Source organism: Poecilia reticulata, chromosome 18 (assembly GCF_904066995.2).
Source record: "Poecilia reticulata chromosome 18, P_reticulata-male-v2, whole genome shotgun sequence".
Lineage (NCBI taxonomy): Eukaryota > Metazoa > Chordata > Actinopteri > Cyprinodontiformes > Poeciliidae > Poecilia > Poecilia reticulata.
Genome location: NC_088847.1, coordinates 28,553,178 through 28,576,075, shown reverse-complemented (window position 1 = coordinate 28,576,075; position 22,898 = coordinate 28,553,178). Strand labels below are relative to the sequence as shown.

Sequence of the window (22,898 nt, the reverse complement as noted above, 5' to 3'; positions counted from 1 at the left end):
CAATCCTGCCATAATTATCAATACATGAATAAATGTCTTGATGTAATTACAGCCAAAAGGAGCTTTGCAAATAAATTAGTGGCCCATTACATGCAACAATATAATAATAAGAAGAGATTTATTTAATAATTGATCAGTTAATTTGGTAATAATATGTGTTCCTATTTTATCCTAACCCACTGCCCCCATTTATACATTTTCATGTGCATTTATTATTTTGTTGCATTTAATGGAACTCATTCATTTAATTTATTCAAGCTGCTTTTTGAGTCTATATTGATTTAATGAGCAATTTAATTATTTATGTCTTTATTCTTATTCTTTGTCCTCCATACTGCTACTGTAGAACAAGTAGTAAATGTCCACTTACGGTTCTCGTGTACAAGCTAGCATTAGCATTGCAACACAGTAGCGCTATTTGCTAAAGGAAGTTAAAAAGTAATGTTTTAAAGAGTAACTAACAAATCTATATTTCTATATTCTTATTTATGACAGGTTTGGTCCTCCATACTGCTACTGTAGAACAAGTGAAAGTAAATGTCCAATTTCACTTGTAAACATCCACTTTATGGTCCACTATCTGCAACAGGAAGTTTCAAAAGTAATCAATTAAAGAGTAATTAACTCCCAAATCAACTTTTTTCTGGTAATCTGTTTCATTCTCAAGGGTGCTATCTTTATGTCTTTAACGAGAGAAGAGTTGGAATTGAAAGCATTGATCGATAGCCTTTCTTAGCTTTGCACATCTTTTTTAATAAGTCGCTGAAGGGAACTAAAAATAAGAGATTTTCACCTTAGTTTTCACTCTGAGCTGTTGACTCACTGTTGTTAGTGTGAGTCTGTTGTTCTGTTGGTTTCTGACTGGAACATGTTTGTGGTCGCAACACGTGCCGCGCATGCTGAGTTTACACGTCTGCAACACGTGTGCACACATCATCCACCTTTAGTGTGTCTGAGCTCACGCCTGTCTGACCTCTGACCCTGTAGAGCTGATGGTCTAAATATGTTTAAAGTATTTTGTGTTATCTTCGTCATTGAGTGTCAGTGGATAAATGTGGTGCGTCAGTGTGTGAGTCTGTATTTTACTACTATAAATAGAGAGATAAGCAGACGGTATGTGACTTGAATCATGCAGAAAGATAATTGTTTGACCCCAAAGATAAAACATTTTGTTTGAAATCATTTATATTTCTTCATTCTGTGCATTTTACATACTTTTAATCTGGTTTGTTATTAAATTACTCAGCCCTGCTTCTTTTCCAAAGAAGGGAACACGAAAAGGATTTTTAAGGATGTTTTCACACCTGATAGGTTCATTTGGACCCCAAATTGCAGCATTTGTAACATTTTCAGCTGGTTTGGTTCTATTTTTCACTGCGCTGAGTGAAATCAACCAAACCTTTTAGAAAACCAGTTCCCCTCCTCTCCTGTAGTGGCGCTGCAACAAGAACCACTGAAGGAAACAACACAGAAAAATATCAGCGCAACTTCCTTGTTCAAGTAATGTAAACAAAAATGGAGATTTTAGCGGTTGTAGGATTTCTTTTTTTTTAAAAACTAAGAGTAATTTCTCCTGCTAGTGCTAAAGTTACATGTTTGTGTTGGTCCACTTCCTGCCTTTGGAGCGGAAGTAGATTAGCGTTCATATATGCATTCGAATTAAAATGTAAAATTTTTTGATGGAAAATAAACACTTTTTCATCCTCTTTTCTAGTTTCCAACTCATTTCAGGTTAATATTTAACACTTTAATGTCACTGGTCAATATATAACTAGTCAGTAACAAAAATCAAATGACAAAATCCCTATTTTGTTATTGGTTTAACCAATAGTGAGCCAATGGTTCCCATAACTAGAATCCTAAAAAGAGAATAGGACAGTCTTGAGAACATTTCCAAAATTAAAAAAATGTTTGCTAATACCTTGTTTTTGCCATAATTTAAAAAGTGAATAAGTAGACATTTTGAAAAGCTGGATCTAAGCCTATTATCTCCGTTTGAACATAAGGGCTGAAGGGGAAAAAGGGAAATAACGTTTTTTATCATTAAGTCTGCTTTATTGGTCTATTTCCTGAGCTCTATTACAGAGATGAAAGGATATATTGATAATTACAACTAAATGCTTGATGTTTGGATTTACAACAGCGTCAGATGCAGTTTCCACATTGTTAGTCTCTTCTAGTGGGAAAATGATAGTTTAATTCTTGCTTGTCTCTTTAAAGCGCAGGCTGGTTAATCAACAAATTACTCTTGAAGCTAATTAGAATGAGAAGAACAAACAACCCAGAGTCAAAGAGCAAATGAAAGCCAGACGCTCACTCAGGAAACAGCTTTCCATGCAGAATGTGGGACTTTATTAACAGCTCCATGTATAAAAGAACCAATGTCGACCACAAAGCGAGCGCCGTCACACATCAACTGAGTTTCCATCCAGTTGTGGTGGAGTTCGATGGAAAGTTTCGCTGCACAGACCCAACATCTGCTCTTTGCAAAACATTTCAGCAAGAACCCACTGGGGTTTGTCTTCCAGATGTGGGATAAAGAGATGCTTTTAAACTGTGTGTCTGATACACATTTGGTATAAAAAGAGTGCACATGTCAGTTGAAGTTAGGTTTTTTTGATATAAACAAGGAGATCATCTGTCTGTCTGTCTGTCTACTACTTTGCTATCTAGCTAACTAACAACCAGTTTATCTATCTCTACCTATTTAGCTAGCTAGCTAAGGCAATCTATCGATCTAGCTATATCTTGCTAGCTAGCTACCAAGATAAACAGCTAGCAAGATTGTGAGATAGCTAGCTGTGTTGCGACACAAAACTATGAAATTAATAAAAAAGTAAATATTTTTAACATGCAAATAATGTAGCGTTCAACATACTCATTTTCAAATGCAATAAGTTATTTATTCAGCACATTATTTTCTATAATTACACTTGTCACTTTTCTAACCTCTAATCAAATTACACATTTTTTGTCTTACTGCCTGTAATAATAGCTGGGGTAAAACAACAGGCTGTGGCTCAAAGAATCTGATTCTGAACTTATTTGTTTATTCAGAAAATACCTTCTGATAATGTGTGAGAACAATTAGGGATAATATGTGTCAGTTGTGTTGCTCCTCTGCTGTCATTCTTTATTAGAGCACTGATCACATTAAACTTAGGCCTTCAGCTGATTTTAGAAGAGAAAAACGACTATTTTGTGAACGGAACCAAAAGATTCAGGCACCAGTGACGTACCGCGTCCGCCATTCCCTTGTTGCCATGGTGACGACGTAGCGTTGCTGTTAGACGCTGACTTCGAACGGGAAAAACTTATCAGGCTAAATTAGCTGCTATGTTTGTATTGTTTGTATTTCTGTGCATTTTCCCTGCAATTTAACCGAGAAGAGACGCAAGTGACTTCAAGAAAAGCTCAGGTTGGAATCAGGTTTTAGGAAGTAGTAAAAGAAACGGTGACATTGTCACAGTAATTCTACCGGTTGTGGATCTTAAACGTAATTATTAGGTGTTGCTAGCTTCTGGTTTTGTTAGCTTAAGCTATAAAAGCTCCGAAGTTTAGCTCCGAAATGTACTTTTTTTTTAACCTATTAAAAAGAAATAATATCTGCATTGTAATGTGCGGAGTTTCCTGATGGCAGAAAGGTTGTTAAAGACAGAATATTTATGAAATAAAAATCTACTTTCTGTTCAATCAAATGTAATATTTTGAAATTAACTTCTACCATCTCCAAGCATCTTAAAATAACTTGGATTAAGAATTAGAAAAGTTATTACAAACGCAATTATTACTGAATTACTTGCATTATTTACATCCTCTAAGTAACATCTAGTTTTGTTATTGCCAACCAGTAAATAAAATGTTTTGTCTCATTCTAAGGCTATTAAAATAAAATAAAACAGAGAAAACCCACCTAATATGTTAATATTCACAGTTTTTGCCAGTCAACAGTCACAATTTAAACATGACAAATGACATATTGTAGAAGTAAAAATGTTCTCTTTGCACAGAGAGAGAAGTTGAGAACAGATTTGGGTTGAGATCTGCATCAAATTATCAGAATTATTTCTGCTAATATTTTAATTAAACTTCATTATTTGTGTGCCAGCAGGATGAAGAAGGTGTTGGATTCTTTCAGGAACAGGAAGGTTTCGGCGTCATCGATCCTTTCCAGAAAGGAAATAGCTTTGTGAGTCCAGAATAACTAAATGTTGGTGGTTTTCCATCAGTGTTTATAGGAAATAAATCTTTTGCGAGTGTAAAATGTGTAAATCTGTATATCTTCTTCCTGCTCCTTTTCGAACAGAAACATGGGCAGAATAATTTGTTCTACATTTTTTTTATTTCTTACGTTTTGTTTCATGCTATTTTATTTTGTTTTCTTTTTTCTTGATTGTCTTTTCTGTCTGTTCGAAATAAAAAAGTAAATAAATAAATAAAGGTCCAGGAAACAAAATATTTAAAACGGTTTTGGTAGAACGCAGGATTTCAGTCATAGTCTGTTTCTGTTTTTTTCCAAACGAGGTGAATTGGACTGCATCTATAATAAAATCACAAATTATCACATTTATGTTATTTCTAACTCATCCAAAGGCAAAGAGAGTTTATTTAAATGTTATTTTCACTGTCAAAAAGCCGTTAATAATCAGATATTTTCAAAATTACACATTTAAAAACTGATGTTCAAGCTGCTTCAAGACTGCTGTGGTTTAAAAAAAAAAATCAAAATGCAGATTAGATGAAAGTTTTGAAGGTTTGGATCAGCTATAAGAGAAGAAACATATAAAACTTTTAACTTTAACAAACATGTAGATCAGGACCTGATAAATCCTGATTTTCCACTAATCCAAGATCTACAATGAGAATATTGCTTTAAGAGTTAGAGCGCCCTCTGCTGACAAAAGTAGCCACCTACTAATTCAACAATATTTAGCAGTAATTTAAGAGACAAATATGAAAGATCAACTCTATATAAATTACAATGTGGTTGAAATTGATCTCAATACGACCTATTGATCTGGTCAAACACATGCAGGTTAGTTCAATGCAAATGATTCCACAATGCAGAGAAATCAGTTTCATGATAGAACAGCATTTAGAGAAAAGACACAGAACATTAATACATTGGGACAGGTGTACTTTCTACAAGAGAGACAAAGTACCACAGGGTTTAAGACAGAAACAGCTTTGACTGGGACAAAGACACACACAGAAGAACTGAGGTTGTAGGTCCTTTTACAAAAAAGACAATAAAACACACATCGAGCCAGGCGTACTTTCAGTAAGAAAGGAAAATAGTTCAGCATTAAAGCTAGCAAAATCTTCAACCAGGAAAAAGAGACAGAGAAGCACTGATCTAGTAAAAAGAGAAACAATTAAACACAGACACTGAGCCAGGTGTACTTTCTATAAGAAAGGAAAGCAGAGATTACACAAAGTGTCTGGCTGTAATAGATTCTTTGATGGCCCAACCAAGGAAAAAGACTCATCTAGATAAAGAAGCTCTGAGCCTGGAGAACAGGAACAAATGGAGAGACACTGAGCCAGGGATAGTTTCTATAGGATAGAAAAGAGCAGCAGAGAGAGAGAGAGAGAGAGAGAGAAAACGGCAACATGAGCTGTGATGTTTTAATGATCAGAGCGGAAACAACATCAGGACTGTTTTCTGGTTCTACTATTGTTGACGTTTGATACTTTCCTGTTTTTCAGGTTCAGAAACTCTCCGAAGCAGTTCATGTGCGTGGAGATGCTGCAGGACGGCTACCACAGGTAGCCGATCCCTCCCTGCCGTCACCCTGACTTATTGATGACTCGTCGGCTCGGCTGAATGGTCCGTGTCTTGAGTTTCAGGTCGTTTTCAGAGCTCTTCACTCTGCTGCGCACTGACGTGGAGCAGAGGGCCAACGCTCCGCCCAGATCGCCCCGGCTGCAGGAGCCCCCGCTGGCGGATCAGCGGGAGAAACTGGAGACCATCCGGCTGCACCTGTGCCGGGCAGAGAAAGCAGAACGGGACGGTGAGGAGAGCAAGGAAACGTTCATCTGGAGTTAGACACCAAGATTTTCTACATTTAGTTTTGTTTTTGTGGAAAATCAAATCTGGATGCAGAAGAACATCAGCTGTGAAATCATCTAGCTTCAGTTCAGAGCTGAACTAACAATTATTTTACTAACTGGCTAATCGATTGGTGATTAATTGATTAGTCTCATACAAGAAATTGGCAAATTCTGCCTATTTTTGATTCAACATTTTTATTAGAAATGCATCAAAAGATGCACATAATCAGATATTTAATTTTCTTTTTCAATAACAAAATACATATTTTATTGCCTAAATTCAACAACAAAACATTCTGACGATTAATCATCAATCAATATTTGTCTAATCATAAATTAAAATTGGCACATTCTGCAGATTTAGTATTTAAGCTATTTTTACACAATATTAGAAATACTTCAAGATGCAAATAAACACAAAATTAAATAAGAAAATAAATATTTTATTGCCTAAAATGCAATAACAAAATATTCAGACGATTAATCGATTAATCAGATACAAGAATCGTGACATTCTATGGATTTTTCAATTCAGTCTGTTTTATATAATATTGGAAATAAACAAAATATGCAAATAACCAAATAACAAGATAAATATTTTAAAGCCTAAAATGCAATAGCAAATTATTTTGATGATTAATCGTCAGAATAATCAATTAATCTGCTGCAGATTAATTGATAAATAATTACTGCTCTGCCTGTGCTGTTCTTTCAGTTTGTGTACTCCAGTTAATCGATTGCTAAATTAGTTGACGATTATTTTAATAATCGATTAATCGTTTCAGCCCTGCTTTAGTTGAAGTACTGAAGGTTTTTTTGTGCAGGTGCCTGGACAGCCGTGTGTGAGGAGCGGCTGCATTTGGGTCGCTACTTCACCCATCCGATGGACCTCTGGCTCAGCTTCCACTTCTACCACAGCTGCGCTGACAGAGTGTTCGGAGGCCGGTCCAAATCCGCCACGGAGGCCAGATTCCACCTGGCTGAGCTGTACCGGCAGCAAGGTAGCCGCCACACAGGCGCCGTTACGCCTGAAGAAACGCCAAACGTTCGCGGTTGTGTCCTGTCCCGCAGGCGACCTGCTGGAGGCGAGGGACCACGCGGAGAGGGCCCTGAAGCAGGCGGAGGACGGAGGCTGGCTGGACCCGGAGGGCCGGCCGCTGAGGCTCTGGGGCTGCAGGGAGCTGGGGGAAATCTACAGCCTGCTGGGCGAGGCTTACCTCGCAGCGCAGGACTACGACACGGCCACCATGCTGCTGCAGCTGGGATCCAAGATGGCGATCGAGGGTGAGTGGGAGGAGAACACGGAGCTAATTCACCAGGTAGTGCACAGAAAACAAACGTTACAGACTAACAGAAAGAGGTGTTGATCTGCAAATTAAATAACCGGATGAGAAAACGAATAACAGCAGCAAAATTAAATTAGAACAAAAAAAATGAAGGATATTTAGGATAAAGACAAAACACAGAACATAACCAAACCGTGTCGCAACAAAAACAATAAAACTGTTTATGTGGGTTGGGTTGTACTTTATTTTCTCTTATCCTGGCAATTATGGTCTGATTTGCATTATTTTGCTTTTCTCTAATATCCCCTGATTAACTGAGGGTCACAGATATTTTGGGCAGAAGGGAGAAAAAGAGGGAGAGAAAGAAAATAATAACAAAAAACGTTTTGTGATATTATTATTACGCCGTCCCTTTTCCTCTGTTCTACCCTGGAGTTTAAAAATGTAAAGGTGACTTGTTATGCTTCCTTGAACAGGTTAGAAAAGGTCTATCATCCATTCAAAACATGTTTATTACATTTTTTCCACAAAAATGATTCTTAGATAAAGAGATTTCCATATGCTCATTTCTGCCGATTGTGAAATCCTTTCAGAATTACATTTTATGGAAAAAGTTTAGGTTTTTCAGAAATTCTCCACGTTTTTTGGTTGAAATTTACTTATTTGAAACCTAACTTAAGCGTTTTTTCATGAGTCTGAATGTTTCAGGCGGCGATAAGTCGGTGGAGGCGGAGTCGTTCTTCAGGGAAGGGATGGGGTTACAGAGTTCAGGAGATCATCAAGCAGCCATGGAGGTATCAAAGCAGGAAACCTGAACTTTAGTTGGTAACAGAAACTTTATTCAGCGGACGAAAATGAATTACTGAGTGTCTTTTATAAATGACACCCAGCTCTTCAACATCTGCGCAGAACTCTTTGGCTCTCTGCAAGACGTGAAAGGTTTGGTGAAGTCCTACAAGGCCATAGCCAAGTCCTTAGAAAGGTACGAACACAGTCATAAAGATGGAGGAAAGAAGCCTGGCTCCAGCTTTCATCCAACCAATGGTGGTGGCTGCATCATGCTGTGGGATGAAATGATGAGGTGTTTCAAACGGAAGCTAAAACAAAATTTAGCAAAATAAAAATACATTTTATTTTGCTAAATTTTGTTTTATTTTTGTTTCGCAGTACCTCAGCTTCACCTCAAAAGTTTTTTTTTAATTTGTTTTGTTTGTTTAGGAAAAAAAACACACTAACATTTGTTTTGTTTTTCTTAATATGTTAATAAAATATTTTGTAGATACCTGCACTGTTAAAACACAAAATTTTACAAAGTATTTTTGTCTAGTTTCTAGTGCAAATATCTTAGTGCACTTGAAATAAGACAAAACTAACGTACAAGTAACTTTTCAGTAAGACATAGGAGCTTGTTTTAGTCAGTAAGTTCTTAATATTGAATAAAAGTTACTAGTTCCACTGGCGCTTTATTTCACTTATCACATGGGAAAATGTCTTGTTGTAAGTGAAAAAACTTCACGGGAAACAAATGCTCTTTATCGTTACTAAGGAATTATTGGCTTGGCCCTGATTGACCCTGGTTAGATCCAGTTGGACCTGATTGGCTGTGATTGGCTGTAGTTGGCCCTGATTGGCTGTGATTGGCTGTAGTTGGCCCTGATTGGCTGTGATTGGCTGTAGTTGGCCCTGATTGGCTGTGATTGGCTGTAGTAGGCTGTGATTGGCTTTGGTTGGTCTTGGTTGGTTTTGTTTGACTCTAGTTTGCTGCGTTCTGCAGTCAGAGCCAATCAGAAACTTGAAAAAGGTAGCAAATAGTTTTTATCTTAACTTTTATTGTTTTTTTCAATTGTTGCACAAAATAAGATTAAACTTCACATCCATATCGCCCCCTGCTGGTGGAGCTTCAGTGGGTCTGTAGAAAAGTTGCTTGTTTGTTAGTTTTGTCTTATTTCAAGTTAAAACTAAGATATTTGCACTAAAAACTAGACCAAAAATACTTTGATTTTTTTTTTTGCAGTATAAGAGCTTTGTCCAAATTCTGCCCTAGGATTTAATAAAACAACTACAAAAGAACTTAAATGTCAGAAGTTTGGCTGACATTTAAGTTCAGACATTTAAGTGATATATGAAAATTAAATAACAAAAAGTAGCAATATCAGTACTGGTACCACTGATACTGGCAAAAATATAATAAAATAATCAGCTTCGCCAGGAAAAAAAATTACAACAGCTCATCAAAGTGTTGGTTTTAAGGCTTTTTAATCTTTCCAACAGCGAAGGAAACATCGAGGAGTGTATTAAGATACTGGAGAAGGCAGCTGATCTGTGCCAGATCAGCGACCTGCAGGAGCTGCTGGCGGACATCAGCCTGACTCTGGGCTGCATCTACAGCGACGTGGTACCAAACTGAGACACGCTAAGCTGATTATTATTTCACATCCTGCCAGTTTAGAGATGATTTCATCTGCCTCTTTCTGCAGAATCGGCCTCTGAAATCGTGTGAATACTTCCTGCAGAGTTACAAAGCTGCCTGCACCGCCAGAGAGGTGGTTCTGCAGCATAAAGCCCAGGTGAGTCTTTTTAAAGTCACATCTGGCGACGTTTGTTCGGCACCAGGAAACCGCAGCTGCGTTTCTATTACATATGTTCGCAAAACTATTTTACACTAATGACATAAAAACACAATTTCGCTATTGCTGCGTTTGCATTAAATAAGAAACATGTTTGTTTTGGTTGCGTTTACCCAGAATGCCCGTCTTCGTAGTCCGCTTCCTGCTTTTGGAGCGGTCTCCGGTCCGCTTGGCGTTCTCATATACTTTTGTTTTTGCCCCAGAGTTCACTTCAACCGAATGAAGACGATGGTTTGTAGATCGACCAGAGTTCGCTGCTTTGGTCCGATCACACGTTCACACTTCCCCAAACGAACCAAACCTTCTAGACAAAAGAACCAGAGTTTGATTAACCCTTCTAGACTGGAACGTGTCGGCGCCGACATCTCTAAATTTGCAGTACCGTAATTCCGCCACACGTAGCGCTATCTGAAAAATTCCAACGGTTTCTGAAAGGGCAGACGTTGCACTTTCCAGCAAGTATCGGGTTAATACGGAAACTTCTCAGCTGCAGAGAGTGTAATTAATCCGGGGGGGCACTCGTTTAATAGACGGTAAATTGCGAAAATAACTTGCTGGATATTGAAAGTTCCGGTTGTTATGGATACATGGGTAAGTATGTCATCTCACAGGACATTTAAAGAACTACTTACAATTAAAATAAGGAAGATTTATTTAGGCAGACGCTCGAAACTCCGGCGCAACGGGGTTAAAGCAGACTAAACCGGACTGGTGTGAATGCACCCTCAGACTTTTTGGATACAGTTCAAATATCATTAATTTTAAAACTAAACAACAGCGGTGTGAGTGTAGATCCCTGCGGAACGCCAAAACTACAAGTAACGGCAGGGGTTATCTCACAATTTGCCCGTTTTTTGTCACCTCTTTCAGGTGAAGCTGGGTCATACAAGCGTGCACGCTCTGATCAAGAGCTACAACTCTGAGATGGAGACGCCCTCACTGACCTCTGTGAAACGGCTGGTGGACTGGAAGGAGACCAGAGGTCACCAGGACTTCTGCTGAGGGTTCAGAAATTAACATTCAGCAGCTGGTTGTTCCGAAGGAGAAAAACAAGCAAAAACATATATTATTATTATTATTATTGTTATTTGTCTCTACATATTGCCAACCACTTATCTTGTTCAAGAAATAATAAATTAACAGAATGGCAAGATCTCACATCTGAAAATAATTTAAAACTCTTTCATTTCTACTGAGGCTAATGAGAGTTAAATTACCTGCAGTTATTAAGATGATGTGATCTAATCAATATTCAGCTTATTTATATTGATTCAGTTTATCTTTATTAAATTGTCTGGAAACTTTCTGGCTTTCAGTTTCATCTCTATGTGCCAGGTGTCAATGGAACTACAAAATAAATGTTTAAACTTAAACTCCAATGTTTTTTGGTCATAATGTTTTGTTCGCTGTGTATAATCTAGTTGTTGTTTTTCTTATTGTTTTTGCTTTTTGTTTCTTTTTCTTACAAAGAATTGTTATAATGTAAAATCTGTTTTAAAATATTTAATATTTTGTAAGTTTTATTTTAATTGCAGCTGCAATTTATTTGTTGCAGTAGTTTCCAATTATTTTTAATTAGTTTATTTTAATTTTATTAATGTTTTCATTCAAATATTACCCCTGTAAACTATTAATAGAATTAGTAAAAAATAAATTTAATTAGAATTCCAATTTTAACTCTATCAGATTTTACACAAATATTTGATATATTATTCATTTTATTTCCTTTTCTAACTTCTGAAGACAGTTTCAATTATTTTCTTATTATTTCACAATTGTACTGTTTCTATTTTATTGAATTGTGTTATTTATTTCATTTTAAATAGTTTTGTAGTGCAAATGTATGATAAAATGCTGATGAAAATAGTAATAGTAACATATATTTTTTTGTATTTTAATTTTAAATTCAAATATTTGTTATTGAAAAATTATTGTTCCTGTTATTTTTTTTTTATTAATTTGGCTTTACATGTAATACTGTTAACATTTCTCCTCTTGTATGATTTAATTTCATTTAAAATTTCAGTTATTTCAGTGATTTAATTTCAGTTAAAACTTAATTTTAGTAATTTAAAATATTTGTATTTAATTTATACTATTACATTCTTTATAGTTTGAATATATTCACATATCATTTTCTAATAACCCTAAATTAAGTTCTATATTTTTATTCCTTCTGTGCTCATATCGTTTTTACTTCATTATATGTATGATTAACTTCCGGTTTTAGATTTAAGGCTCTTATTTTTAAGGGACAAATTCCGGTTTTAAGATTGTATCCGATATTTTCAGTTGTAAACGTTGTTCTGAAGTTGCAAACGTAAACGATTGTGTGGTTTATTTTGGGCTAAACTGTGTTGTGTGTTCTCTATATTATATATATATATATATTTTTTTTCAAACATTTGTTACGGTAAGTTATTGTGCGCCTCTCCTTCGGTCATTACGGTGGCGTCACAGCCCACGTGTCCGGAAGTAGCTCCTGTTGCTCCGTCGGTTTTTTTCCAACTGAACTCCGGGAAGGAAAAAGAAGCGGCAGGTTGCAGAAGCTTGAGCCCGGCTGCTGCGATAGGAGGGCCGGCTTGGAGGCCGTAGGCTGAGCCCCGGCAGCTGAATCATGGGCCTCCTGGCGAGGCTCCGGAAGGAGTGGTTCATCATCGGGATAGTGCTGGTCATCCTGTCTGCCAAACTGCTGCCCGGTGTCGGTGTTAAAGAAGGTGAGCCTCGGAGTTCGGAGCGGTTGGTTTAAAGTTTTGCATAATTTTAGAGTTTCTAACTTTAAATGCTAGAAACGGAGAGCTCAGCTGAATATAAACCTGAATTGAATCCCAATTTATCTGGAAGACGCTGAAATGTTTCCTCCTACCTGGATCCTAGTGACACGTTGCATTCAACGGGAGTGTCAACACTCCTTTCAGTACTTTTATTTTTTAGTTTTTATGAGAAGAATCAGTCTGGGGATATTCAGATTTAATTTGAGGACAGTTTTAGAATTAATATTTCGTCGGAGATTGTTTATCTCAACAATAGTGAAACAAATACTGATAAATAAGTAATATAATGAAATTGAGCCTCACCTGTAGATAAGATAACCTGCTGGGCTGCTACTGTTGTGCTGCCTTCAGGTGCTCCTCGAAAATCTTCACTTCAATTTACAAAAACATAGAAATATGAATTTATTCCTACCTTTTTAAATTTTCATATGAATGAAATGTGTGGCGTGTTCTCCATCCAATAACATTCAATCATTGAAAACAAAGCCACTTTTTGAAAATATTTTCTGACATTTGTGATTGATTTATTTATTTATTATATTATTATTATTATTAGGCAGAAAACAATTGATGACCCCAAAAAATTGGAAATTGCATGTTTTCCCATTTAATAAGGCAAAAGTCTGCAGCCTTTTTTATGTCTTGTATCTTTAATGATTTACAAATTTAATTAAAAAATGTTTATTTTTGAGCAGGTAAAACTACAGTAAACACATTTTTGCATTTCTGATTTAAGGATTTTTCTAGCTCACCATTAATTTAGATTTCACAGGGCGAATTGTTTGGACACCACTGCATTAGAACAACATAAACTGAAGATTTAGCAGCTGATGATTTGGACTGTTGCCATGGTTACCAATGTAAACTAGCGCCTCCTTCTTCCTGCCTGTCAGGTCCACTAAGGCCAGAGGTCACCATCACCTACATCGCCGTTTCCCTCATCTTCTTCAACAGCGGCCTGTCTCTGAAAACGGAGGTGAGAGTCAGCGCTGCGATGCCTTCAGGTGCAGCTCAGAAACATCCCATCATCACGTCTGTTTTTTTTCCGTTAGGAGCTGAGGAATGCGCTGTTCCACGTTCGCCTCCACCTCTTTGTCCAGTCGTTCACACTGGTCTTCTTCCCCCTGGTCATCTGGCTGCTGCTGCAGGTCCTGGCGCTGACCGCCATCGACCAGTGGCTGCTCAAAGGGTACAGTGTGTGTTTATGTGTGTGTGTGTGTGTGAATGGGTCGCTCTGTCCGGGTCTAAACTGTACCTGAAGGCCGAACACAAAGAGCCACAGTCACGGTTATTACAGCTGATTCTCTGTGTGAGTTTAGGAGCAACATCCAAACTTGATGTAACGTTCAGATTGAAGCTCTGTGTTTTTCTTTTGGGGCCTCAGTACTAAAACAGCAGCAGCAGCATTAGAAAATACCAAAATGACAACTCAACATTATGTAAAATTAACTTTTTAAATGTTTTTAAACTTCCATTTGAGTCTTAACTGCTTGTAAAAACAGCACAAATGCTTAAAAAACAACCAAACTGCTTTTTTATCAATCACATTTTTTTGTTTTCATGTGTCTGGAAAATTAACTGTTTCAGAAATTTAACTCACATTCTATGGGCGCTGCACTGTTGCCTAGCATCCCCGGCAAAGCCCAGCTCTGTTGCCTAGCAACTCCAGCCAAGCCAAGCCCTGTTACTTAGCAACCCCAGCCAGGCCCAGTCCTGTTACCTAGAACCTTAGCCAAGCCCTGTCATGTTACCTAGCAACCCCAGCCAAGCCCAGCCCAGCCACGCCCAGCCCTGTTACCTAGCAACCCCAGCCAAGCCCAACCCAGCCACGCCCAGCCCTGTTACCTAGCAACCCCAGCTAGGCCCAGCCCTGTTACCTAGAACCCCAGCCAGGCCCAGCCCTGTTACCTAGCAACCCCAGCCAGGCCCAGCCCTGTTACCTAGCAACCCCAGCCAGGCCCAGCCCTGTTACCTAGCAACCCCAGCCAGGCCCAGCCCTGTTACCCAACAACCCCAGCTAAGCCCAGCCCTGTTACCTAGCAACCCCAGCCAAGCCCAGCCCTGGCTGGGGTTGCTGCCAACCCCAGCAGCAACCCCAGCAGTTGGTTTTCTTTCTGAATGCGCTTTACAATTGTTGCTGAAAAAGAGAAGATATATTTGTTTATTTTGGTCATTTTTAAAGTTTCAATACACAAGTAAAGCAAAGAAAACACAAAATGTAAAAAGCGAAAAAGCATTTTGTTGTTGATGTTGGAAACTTTGAATGTCAAAAGTTTTCTAAATATTTTTACTTTCGAAACAAACATTTCCAATTTTTTTTAATAGAAAATTTGTGGACTTAATCCAAAACTTAGTTTTTTCAAGAAAATATTTGGGATTAATTTCCAAATTTCTGAGTTTTTTTTGTTTTGTTGAGAAAATGTACTAATTTTTCTCTTTATTTTTAATCTACAAAGTTCATATCACCAGCTCCTTCCCTCTCTGTGTGTTTTTGATGAGAGAACAATGTGATCACATGATATAAAGCTGAAAAACGTCCATTTTACAAAACACCGCCCCTTTAAAAGCCTTCCGTTGTAGAGATTTGATGGTAATGTTGCGTAAAAACACTCAAAACTGCTAAGACCACCATTTCTTATTATGTGTAGACGTGAATGTTTTTCCTCCAGTTGACCCTCTTCCTGTTGTCGTTGCCTAGGTTACAGACGGTGAGCTGCATGCCCCCTCCGGTTTCCTCCGCCGTCATTCTGACCAAAGCAGTCGGCGGGAACGAGGTGACGCTCACACAGAGTCGGTTCGGCCGGAGAGGCGATTGGTGAGTCTGCCTGTTGCTGTCTCCCTGCTGACCGCTTGCTCTCTGTCTCCAGGCGGCGGCCATCTTTAACTCTGCGTTCGGAAGCTTCCTGGTGAGGAGCGGGTCTGGGTCGGGTCGGGGCCGTGTCAGAGCGGGCCGGGCTCTAATGCTTTCTGTTTGTCCTGCAGGGCATCGTGGTGACTCCACTGCTGCTGCTGCTCTTTGTAAGTCATCAAACATTCGTCATGTGTTGACAATGTTCCCAATAAAGCTTTTGGGAAATGTTTTTACAGTGCAAGATGTCAGATACAACACACAGTATTCATCTTTTTGCATTTTCTTTAGTTTTACACAAAAGCAGTCAAGTTTGATAATTCAATTATCAAACTTGACTAAATACAGCAACTGAAAGAACATGTCCTGTTCTTACTGGTGATAATGGATTCATTTAGATCTTTTTTTTTTTTTCAATTGATCCCTGAAAACGACAAACATACAAATTCCTTCTTAAGTTTTAAGTGTCCACAGTTTATTCGTCCATTTCCTACAAAAAATGTGACGGCTTTGTTTAATAAAAATATTCTAGAGGGGACATATTATGCAAAATTCACATTTAAAATTTCTTTTTGTACTTCCATTCGGGTCTCAACGGTTTCTAAAAACAACTGAAGCGCTTAAAAAAACACACAGTTGTTTTTTGACATTAAATTAATGTTTGAGTCATTTAAAAAATCTCCAGAATGTTAAGTCGGTTGTATGGTTAATAGGTCAATGTTAATAAAATATCTTAACTAATTATTGTTGAGAAGGTAAAAAATAATAAGTAGGAATAAGTATTTGGTTTTCTTTTAGGTAAAAGAGGAGTAACTTCCTGGTTGCATAAGTGTTCACACCTTGAAGCTAATTTCATATCAGCATTTGTTGCTAGGAATCTGTTCATCTGGATTAGATTAGATTAATCTGTTTTACCTTTCCAAAACTCTCCACATCTCTCAGGTATTGACAGATTCTTCTGTCCAATTCAGACATTGTCTCTCTTAAAGCTGCAGGATGTAACTTTCTTAAAATGTGACAGTTTATGATACACATAATCTGTGAAAAGTTTGATCTCCTCCACCTCCTCCCTGAGCTACTAGCGCTGTCTGAAGACATGCACCCGACTGAAACAACCAATCAGAGCTAGGAGGAGGGTCTTAGCGCTGTCAATCAACCAAGTGAATGCATCGATAAAAATGCTAATTGAAAAGAAACAACCTACTGTTACAGGAAAACCGTTTATCCGCTGTCATTGGTGGCTATGCTAACTAGCCTTAGCTGTTAGCTTAGCCTTAGCAACAGGCTGTGCTGGCTGCAGCGTAGCAGCGCCACCCAGAGGATGATTGGCAGCGCTAACACCTGCCTCCTGGTTCTGATTGGTTGTTTCTAGTTAGCTCTGACAGAAGGCAGAGGACTAATTCATAGTTTTAATAAATGTGTAAACAGCATATATTTTTAAGTAAAAGTTACAGACTGCAGCTCTAGATGCCTTTTTCTAATCACAAAAAATGCTTACAAACCTGAAAATTACTCAAATTATTGTAGACTGAGCTTAAAAGATGCTCCTGTTAGTCTTTACATTCATAATTCAATTTGTCGATCTTGTATTTTGAATATTTTTTGCTCTAATCACTGCAAAGACACAAAATATTACCAAGTAATTTTGGTCTACTTTCTACTGCAAATATCTTGAAATAACTTACCCTTGAAATAACTTACAAGTAAGTTTGCAGCAAGATATAGGAGCTAATTTAGAGTCAATACTTGGCTAAACTTGAGGGAAAAAGTACTATTTCCAAAGGCAGATTATTTCACTTACAACGTGGGAAAAGTGTCTTGTTACAAGTGAAATAATCTGCCACTATGACCATCACTTTTAATCAATATTAAAGAAATATTGGCTTAAAACAAGCTTGTATATCTTGCTGAAAAGTTATTTGTAAGTTATTTAAAGTGTACTAATATATCTGCACTCGAAACTAGACAAAAAAAACTTAGTAAGATGTTGTGTTTTTAGTGTTTTGAGTTCTTTATTACTGTTTTGATTCTGTTGATTGTTTTTCCTCCTAAATTGTGATCAAACGCATCATGGGAACAACCAGAATATTAAAACTACACGTTAAATCGCTGCAGTAGATAATCGGTGCTCTTCCTTCCCAGTGCACTCTGTAGATTTTTCCGTTTGTATTCATCTTGTTTCTCCTGGTTTCTCTCCTCCTCCTCCTCCTGCAGCTCGGCTCTTCATCCTCTGTTCCCTTCACCTCCATCTTCTCTCAGCTCTTCATGACGGTTGTTGTTCCGCTGATCCTGGGTCAGGTAGGAAGATGTTTTTGACGTACGACTTCCGGTCTGCCCCGGCGGCTTTGTTCCCATTAACCGTATCCCTATTCAGGGCTGCACCCTTCTTAGGCCGCATTTCTAGGTCGATTACATCATAGCGCAGAGATGAAGCCTATCCGAATCCGAAGACTCCTCCAAATGAGTCCTTCTTTCCCCCAGATTTGAAGGATGGGTTCGGTGTTGTATCCTTCGCGGACCACCATATCCCATGATTCATTGCGGGTCCAAACCGAGTGTTGAGGCAAAGCGGCAATGGCGGTGAAAAGCGGCAAAATTATTTTTGTTATATTACACTTTAAATGACACAACATGAACTTTTACAATGTTTTTTAGGCGAGAATATAGCTGTGTAAATCTCAAATATCTGCTCAGTTTATCAATACATCACCTAATGGCAATATTGCTCCGACATTTTCGGAAACGTCACCGCCAGCTGTCAGAACGCCTGACACCCGACTCATCGTTTTCAAACTCCCGCAGTCTTTCCCCAATGAGTGTAAATTAAACACAGATTCAGTCAGATAATATCTACCTGTATAACGTCTGTTTTACTTAAGTATTTATTGTTGTCCTGAGCAAATAGGTTTGACAGTTTAAAGTTAACGGACAGGCTTTTCTACAACGGGAGACGATAATGCAGGAGTAAAAAACATAAAACTTCGGACTCCATTTCTTTCCTCTTTGCCGCTCTGACACGGTTGCTAGGCAACATGAGTAATGCTGCGGCGGAAGGCTAGGCCTGTCCAAATTCACAGCTTTTCTGTCCCGGTTGTCGTATATTCGCGGCTTTCGAAGGATGCAGCCCCCGAATTCAGACACGCCGAGTTGCTAACGCCTCCCGGCTCGCCCTGCAGGTGTGCCGCGGTTTCCTCAGGGAGTGCCTGGAGCGCCGGAAGCCTCCGTTCGGCGCCATTAGCAGCGCCGTCCTCCTCATGATCATCTACACAACGTTCTGCGACACGTTCAGCAACCCCAACATCGAGCTGGACCCCACCAGCCTGCTGCTGGTCGTCATCATCAGTCAGTATTCAAGGCCTGACCGGAGCCTGTTGGGCTTTTGGCTTTCAGTGCTGGTAGAGATGGTTTAAAAGCCTTTAAATAAATTGATCTCAAGCTGAAAAATCCCATCTTTGAATTGGAAAAAGTGGTCTCAATTACAACACTGCCTGCGCTGATTGGTGAATTTATTTTGAAATTTTTTATACACTGCAAAAACACAAAATCTTACCAAACTAGACCAAAAGTACTTTATAATATTATGTTTTTGCAGTGTATGACTTTACCAAGAGGTGCAAATACTTATGGAAGTTTCTGTGTATATATACCATATTTCTTTAAAAATCAATGCATATTTTTTTACAAGTGTAGCTTCGCCTCTCTAATATATAAAGTAAGTCGTTTTCCTCTTGGATTCAGCTAAAAGTGAGGTTAATAAACTTCTCACTTTCTTTTGTTTTCTGCAGTTTTCTCCATCCAGGTCAGCTTCATGCTGCTCACCTTCGCCTTTTCCACCAGGTCAGTTTCCTTGTTAATCAACACTCGGCCAGTTTTAAACAGCAAATCTACGACTTTTGATATGCAGAAATTTCCCAGTTTTTTTCTGAGATTAATCTGAGAAATTTTCTAGAAAAAACGTAAAATTTTCTGCGTTCAAAAAGTCGAACATTTTCGATTTTTGAAACTCAAAAAAAATTCCATGAGTAAAATGTTTGACTTTTAAACTCTGAAAATATCTAATTTTAATCTCAACAATTAAGTTTTTTCTAGCAAATATTAAACTTTTGAAGCTCAGAAATTTCCGCGTTTTTTCCAGAGAATTTCAGAGAATCTGATGTTTTTGGCTCCTTCTTCTTTTTTCTGCCTACTGTGGCTCTAACACGCCGTCTGACTGTTTTTCCTCTCAGGTCTGGATCAGGATTCAGTCCCGCCGACACCGTCGCCATCATGTTCTGCTCCACACACAAGTCTCTCACTCTGGGTACCGTCGGATCCCAGCACTACTGAGTTTTTAATCTTAGCTGAACAAATAAGTTTTGAATTAAATGACATCAAATCAAAAGTAATGACAAGATATAATGTGTAAAGAGTTCATTGTGAGAGAACCACAGGACAAATTTAGCCAAAATGAATTCAGATTCATAGAAAATTGTATTTCTGCATGTGAAAAGCCGTATCGGGTTGCTGTGAGCAGGACTGAACGCCGGCTGTGTGTCCAGGAATCCCGATGCTGAAGATCGTCTTCTCAGGCTACCAGCATCTGTCTCTGATCTCCGTGCCGCTGCTCATCTACCACCCGGCCCAGATCCTGCTCGGCTCCGTCCTGGTGCCCACCATCCGGAGCTGGATGACGAGCCGACAGAAGGTAACCCAGTCGCTGTGGAGGCTCCCTGGCTGCTGGCTGTGCTCCAGTTCTGACCTCTGACCTTCTGTCCTCTCTGACAGACTAGTCTGTTGTTGAGATAGACCACGGCTGAGTGAGTAAAGGCTGACGCCGCGCAGACCGTCTCTGCTGACACTTTATGTCGGAGTGATTGGTGCCGACGTTTAATTATCCCAGACTCTCCGGCTTCCTCCCACCAGCAGGTGGCGCCACTCAGCCCAAATTAAGGCCTTCAAGAGGCAGCAATGCTGGAAACTGGTCTTCAAAAATGATTCAATTAAAAATAACAATTTGTTAAATTAAAAATATGCTTCAGTTGAATAATAAATTAGACCAAAAAAAAAAAAGTTAATTAAAAATATGGAAGCAATAAAAAAAATAAACAGAATAAAAGTGATTCAGTTGAATAAGATTAAAAAATATATAAAAATAAAAACATTTTCCTGTTCTGTTCTGATATTTCATCTTTATTCTGTTGATGTAATTACTTTATCCTCTTTTCTCTCAGTCTGGCTCCAATACTTCATCGTAAATCTTGATAACGCTATAAAAGTCCTTTTCTCATTAAGACGACTGTTTCTTGCAGTTTTATAACTTTTTTTCAGTCTTTAAACTCATAATATTATAACGTTATTCTCCTAATTTCAAAATAATAAAACTTCCTAGTCTGGCCCTTGTAGTCTGAATAGTTTAATCTCTGACTGGCTGTGAATTAGAGAGTTCTGTGTTTTAGCGCCCCCTGCTGGTAGTAACACGTTTCACCTGCTGGGATCACTGCTGCAGAAACGAGCTTCTCTGGTGGTGGGAAATTCACCGCTTTATTTTTACAGCTTCTCTTCCTCCTTCGTCAAACTACGCCAATAAAAACACAATTAATTAAAATCTTTCACCAGAAGAAATGACATTTTGATCAATATCAGTGTTTTGACACGTTTTGTTTCTGCTTTAGGGGATCAAACTATCGAACCTGCAGCCGGTCTGACGCGTCCGAGCGGCGGAAGGATACAAAAAAGTGCCTTGTTACGACCAACAACAACAACTAGGACCTCCAGGTGGCAGAGCGGGATTCACTGTTTGCCATCGAAGCCTGTTACTATTTTCTACAGAAACAGAAAAAAAAAATCACATTTCCATCCTCTGTATTGTTTTATATTTAAATGAAATGTGTTTTATTTTTTTATATCTTGAACTTTTGAGGGGGAAAAAATAGTTCTGGGGGGGGAAAGGATCTATTTTCAGGACGTGGGTGAGGTTTCTGGGACCAGTTCTGTTATTTGTTTTCTACTTTGGCTCTTCCAGCTTTTGCTGCCAGAAACTGTAAATGGTTTTGTTTAAATTAATGCTGGATTGTTACATCTAATATAGAAATGAACAACAACAGTTTGGCCTTTGACCCTTTTTTAACACAGCAGAAGCAGCGTTGGTGTTGCACAGACAGGGGGCAGTGTTGAGCTAATCACTGATATTTATAAACGCTAAAACTAAACAAATTATCTCCTGTTATTTCACTTTAATATCTATTATGTTATTTAAATGATGCCACGGTTTCTGTCTGGATACGTTTCTTGGATTTTAACCAATTGGTGTCTCTCTTTATTTGAAATAATACATAAAACATTCTTTTTATCACACTGACTGCATGAGATGGAGCCCCAAAGCAGCACTGCACCTGGTGTTTTAAGATGGAATATTCCTAATGAGCATTTTGTTTGTGCTGCGGGACAAAACCATGTGGGAATAATTCCTTTTAGTTGCTGGTTAGACAACAAACTGGCAACAAATCCGACTGGCGGCTCGTTAATTTTAGTGACCCGTCATTTTCCCGGACAGATGGCGCCTCTGACACATCGTTTGCAAGCAGAAGTGGCAGCTAATATCAGCCTGTGAAATATCTGGGGGGTTTAACTGTGGTGTTCCAGAAAAGAACAAACCTCTAGATTTAAGATTGTTACACATTTTTGGGTATGATTATGCTCCTATGTGTTGGAGGCTGTTTGGTTGTAAATGTGAAGATAAAAGCAATATAACAAATCGCCATTGGTGGCGCTGTTGCTGTGCACAATGAGATGTGAGCTGAACATGTAACAAAGACGAAGACGAAGTTCCCCGTTCCTGAATAAACGTTGCCATGTGCTATCTCCAGTTATCTGCTTGAATATTATTTTTATTTGACCTAGTGTATCATACACAACAGAATTTTGGCGACGAGGATGGGATATTCAAGTTGGAAGGCACAGAGTTTGCAGACGGAGCGGCTCCATAGAGGCAACACAGGACGGTAAAAGCCGAGCGTTTTGGTGAGTGAAAGGACCGCCAAACCCGAGCTACAAGATGGCGTTTGGGAAGCCAGAAGATTTTCACTTCGAGGAAAGTGAAGAAAGTTTCGACAACTACCGCGAGCGTCTCGAGCAGTATTTTGCTGCAAACGACTTGGACACTAAAGAAGAGAAAACTAAGTCGGTGTTTCTCACGGTTGTGGGGAAAAGATCTCATAGCTTGCTGATGGATCTGTGTGCTCCGGATAAACCGTCAGAGAAAAGCTACGAAGAGTTGGTGGATTTGCTACAGAGGCACTACGTACCAAAGACGAACTTTATTGCAGAAAGG

The 22,898-nt window shown here is 38.6% G+C and overlaps 2 protein-coding genes across 4 annotated transcripts; both read left to right on the top strand.

The window, feature by feature from the left end:
- The first annotated feature begins 4,112 nt into the window (after positions 1-4,112).
- On the top strand, positions 4,113-11,346 carry ttc29 (tetratricopeptide repeat domain 29). Its single transcript, XM_008436027.3, has 10 exons — positions 4,113-4,189; positions 5,710-5,769; positions 5,851-6,014; positions 6,879-7,055; positions 7,126-7,338; positions 8,049-8,134; positions 8,231-8,322; positions 9,612-9,735; positions 9,818-9,907; positions 10,838-11,346. The coding sequence occupies exons 1-10, from the start codon at positions 4,113-4,115 to the stop codon at positions 10,967-10,969; spliced, it is 1,215 nt and encodes a 404-aa protein (XP_008434249.1). The 3' UTR covers positions 10,970-11,346.
- A 1,064-nt stretch (positions 11,347-12,410) lies between these two features.
- slc10a7 (solute carrier family 10 member 7) lies at positions 12,411-21,671 on the top strand. 3 transcript variants are annotated; one of them, XM_008436026.3, is made up of 13 exons: positions 12,412-12,684; positions 13,635-13,717; positions 13,794-13,930; positions 15,440-15,515; positions 15,609-15,647; positions 15,724-15,759; positions 17,804-17,887; positions 18,766-18,931; positions 19,375-19,426; positions 19,816-19,889; positions 20,128-20,273; positions 20,354-20,385; positions 21,241-21,671. In XM_008436026.3, exons 1-12 carry the CDS (start codon positions 12,585-12,587, stop codon positions 20,372-20,374), a joined length of 1,014 nt encoding a protein of 337 aa, XP_008434248.1. In that variant the 5' UTR covers positions 12,412-12,584; the 3' UTR covers positions 20,375-20,385; positions 21,241-21,671. The 3 variants fall into 3 exon arrangements, with proteins under 3 accessions (XP_008434246.1, XP_008434248.1, XP_008434247.1); XM_008436025.3 differs by lacking the exon at positions 20,354-20,385 and having other exon boundaries at positions 12,413-12,684; XM_008436024.3 differs by lacking the exons at positions 20,354-20,385; positions 21,241-21,671 and having other exon boundaries at positions 12,411-12,684; positions 20,128-20,333.
- The last annotated feature ends 1,227 nt before the right edge of the window (positions 21,672-22,898 follow it).

Bases quoted from the DNA above. Each gene is read 5' to 3' on its own strand.
- ttc29 (XM_008436027.3), top strand. From the start codon at position 4,113: ATGAAGAAGGTGTTGGATTCTTTCAGGAACAGGAAGGTTTCGGCGTCA. The intron at 4,190-5,709 runs GTGAGTCCAGAA...CCTGTTTTTCAG, and splicing joins TCCAGAAAGGAAATAGCTTT to GTTCAGAAACTCTCCGAAGC. The intron at 8,323-9,611 runs GTACGAACACAG...TCTTTCCAACAG, and splicing joins ATAGCCAAGTCCTTAGAAAG to CGAAGGAAACATCGAGGAGT.
- slc10a7 (XM_008436024.3), top strand. From the start codon at position 12,585: ATGGGCCTCCTGGCGAGGCTCCGGAAGGAGTGGTTCATCATCGGGATA. The intron at 12,685-13,634 runs GTGAGCCTCGGA...CCTGCCTGTCAG, and splicing joins CGGTGTCGGTGTTAAAGAAG to GTCCACTAAGGCCAGAGGTC. The intron at 13,718-13,793 runs GTGAGAGTCAGC...TTTTTCCGTTAG, and splicing joins GCCTGTCTCTGAAAACGGAG to GAGCTGAGGAATGCGCTGTT.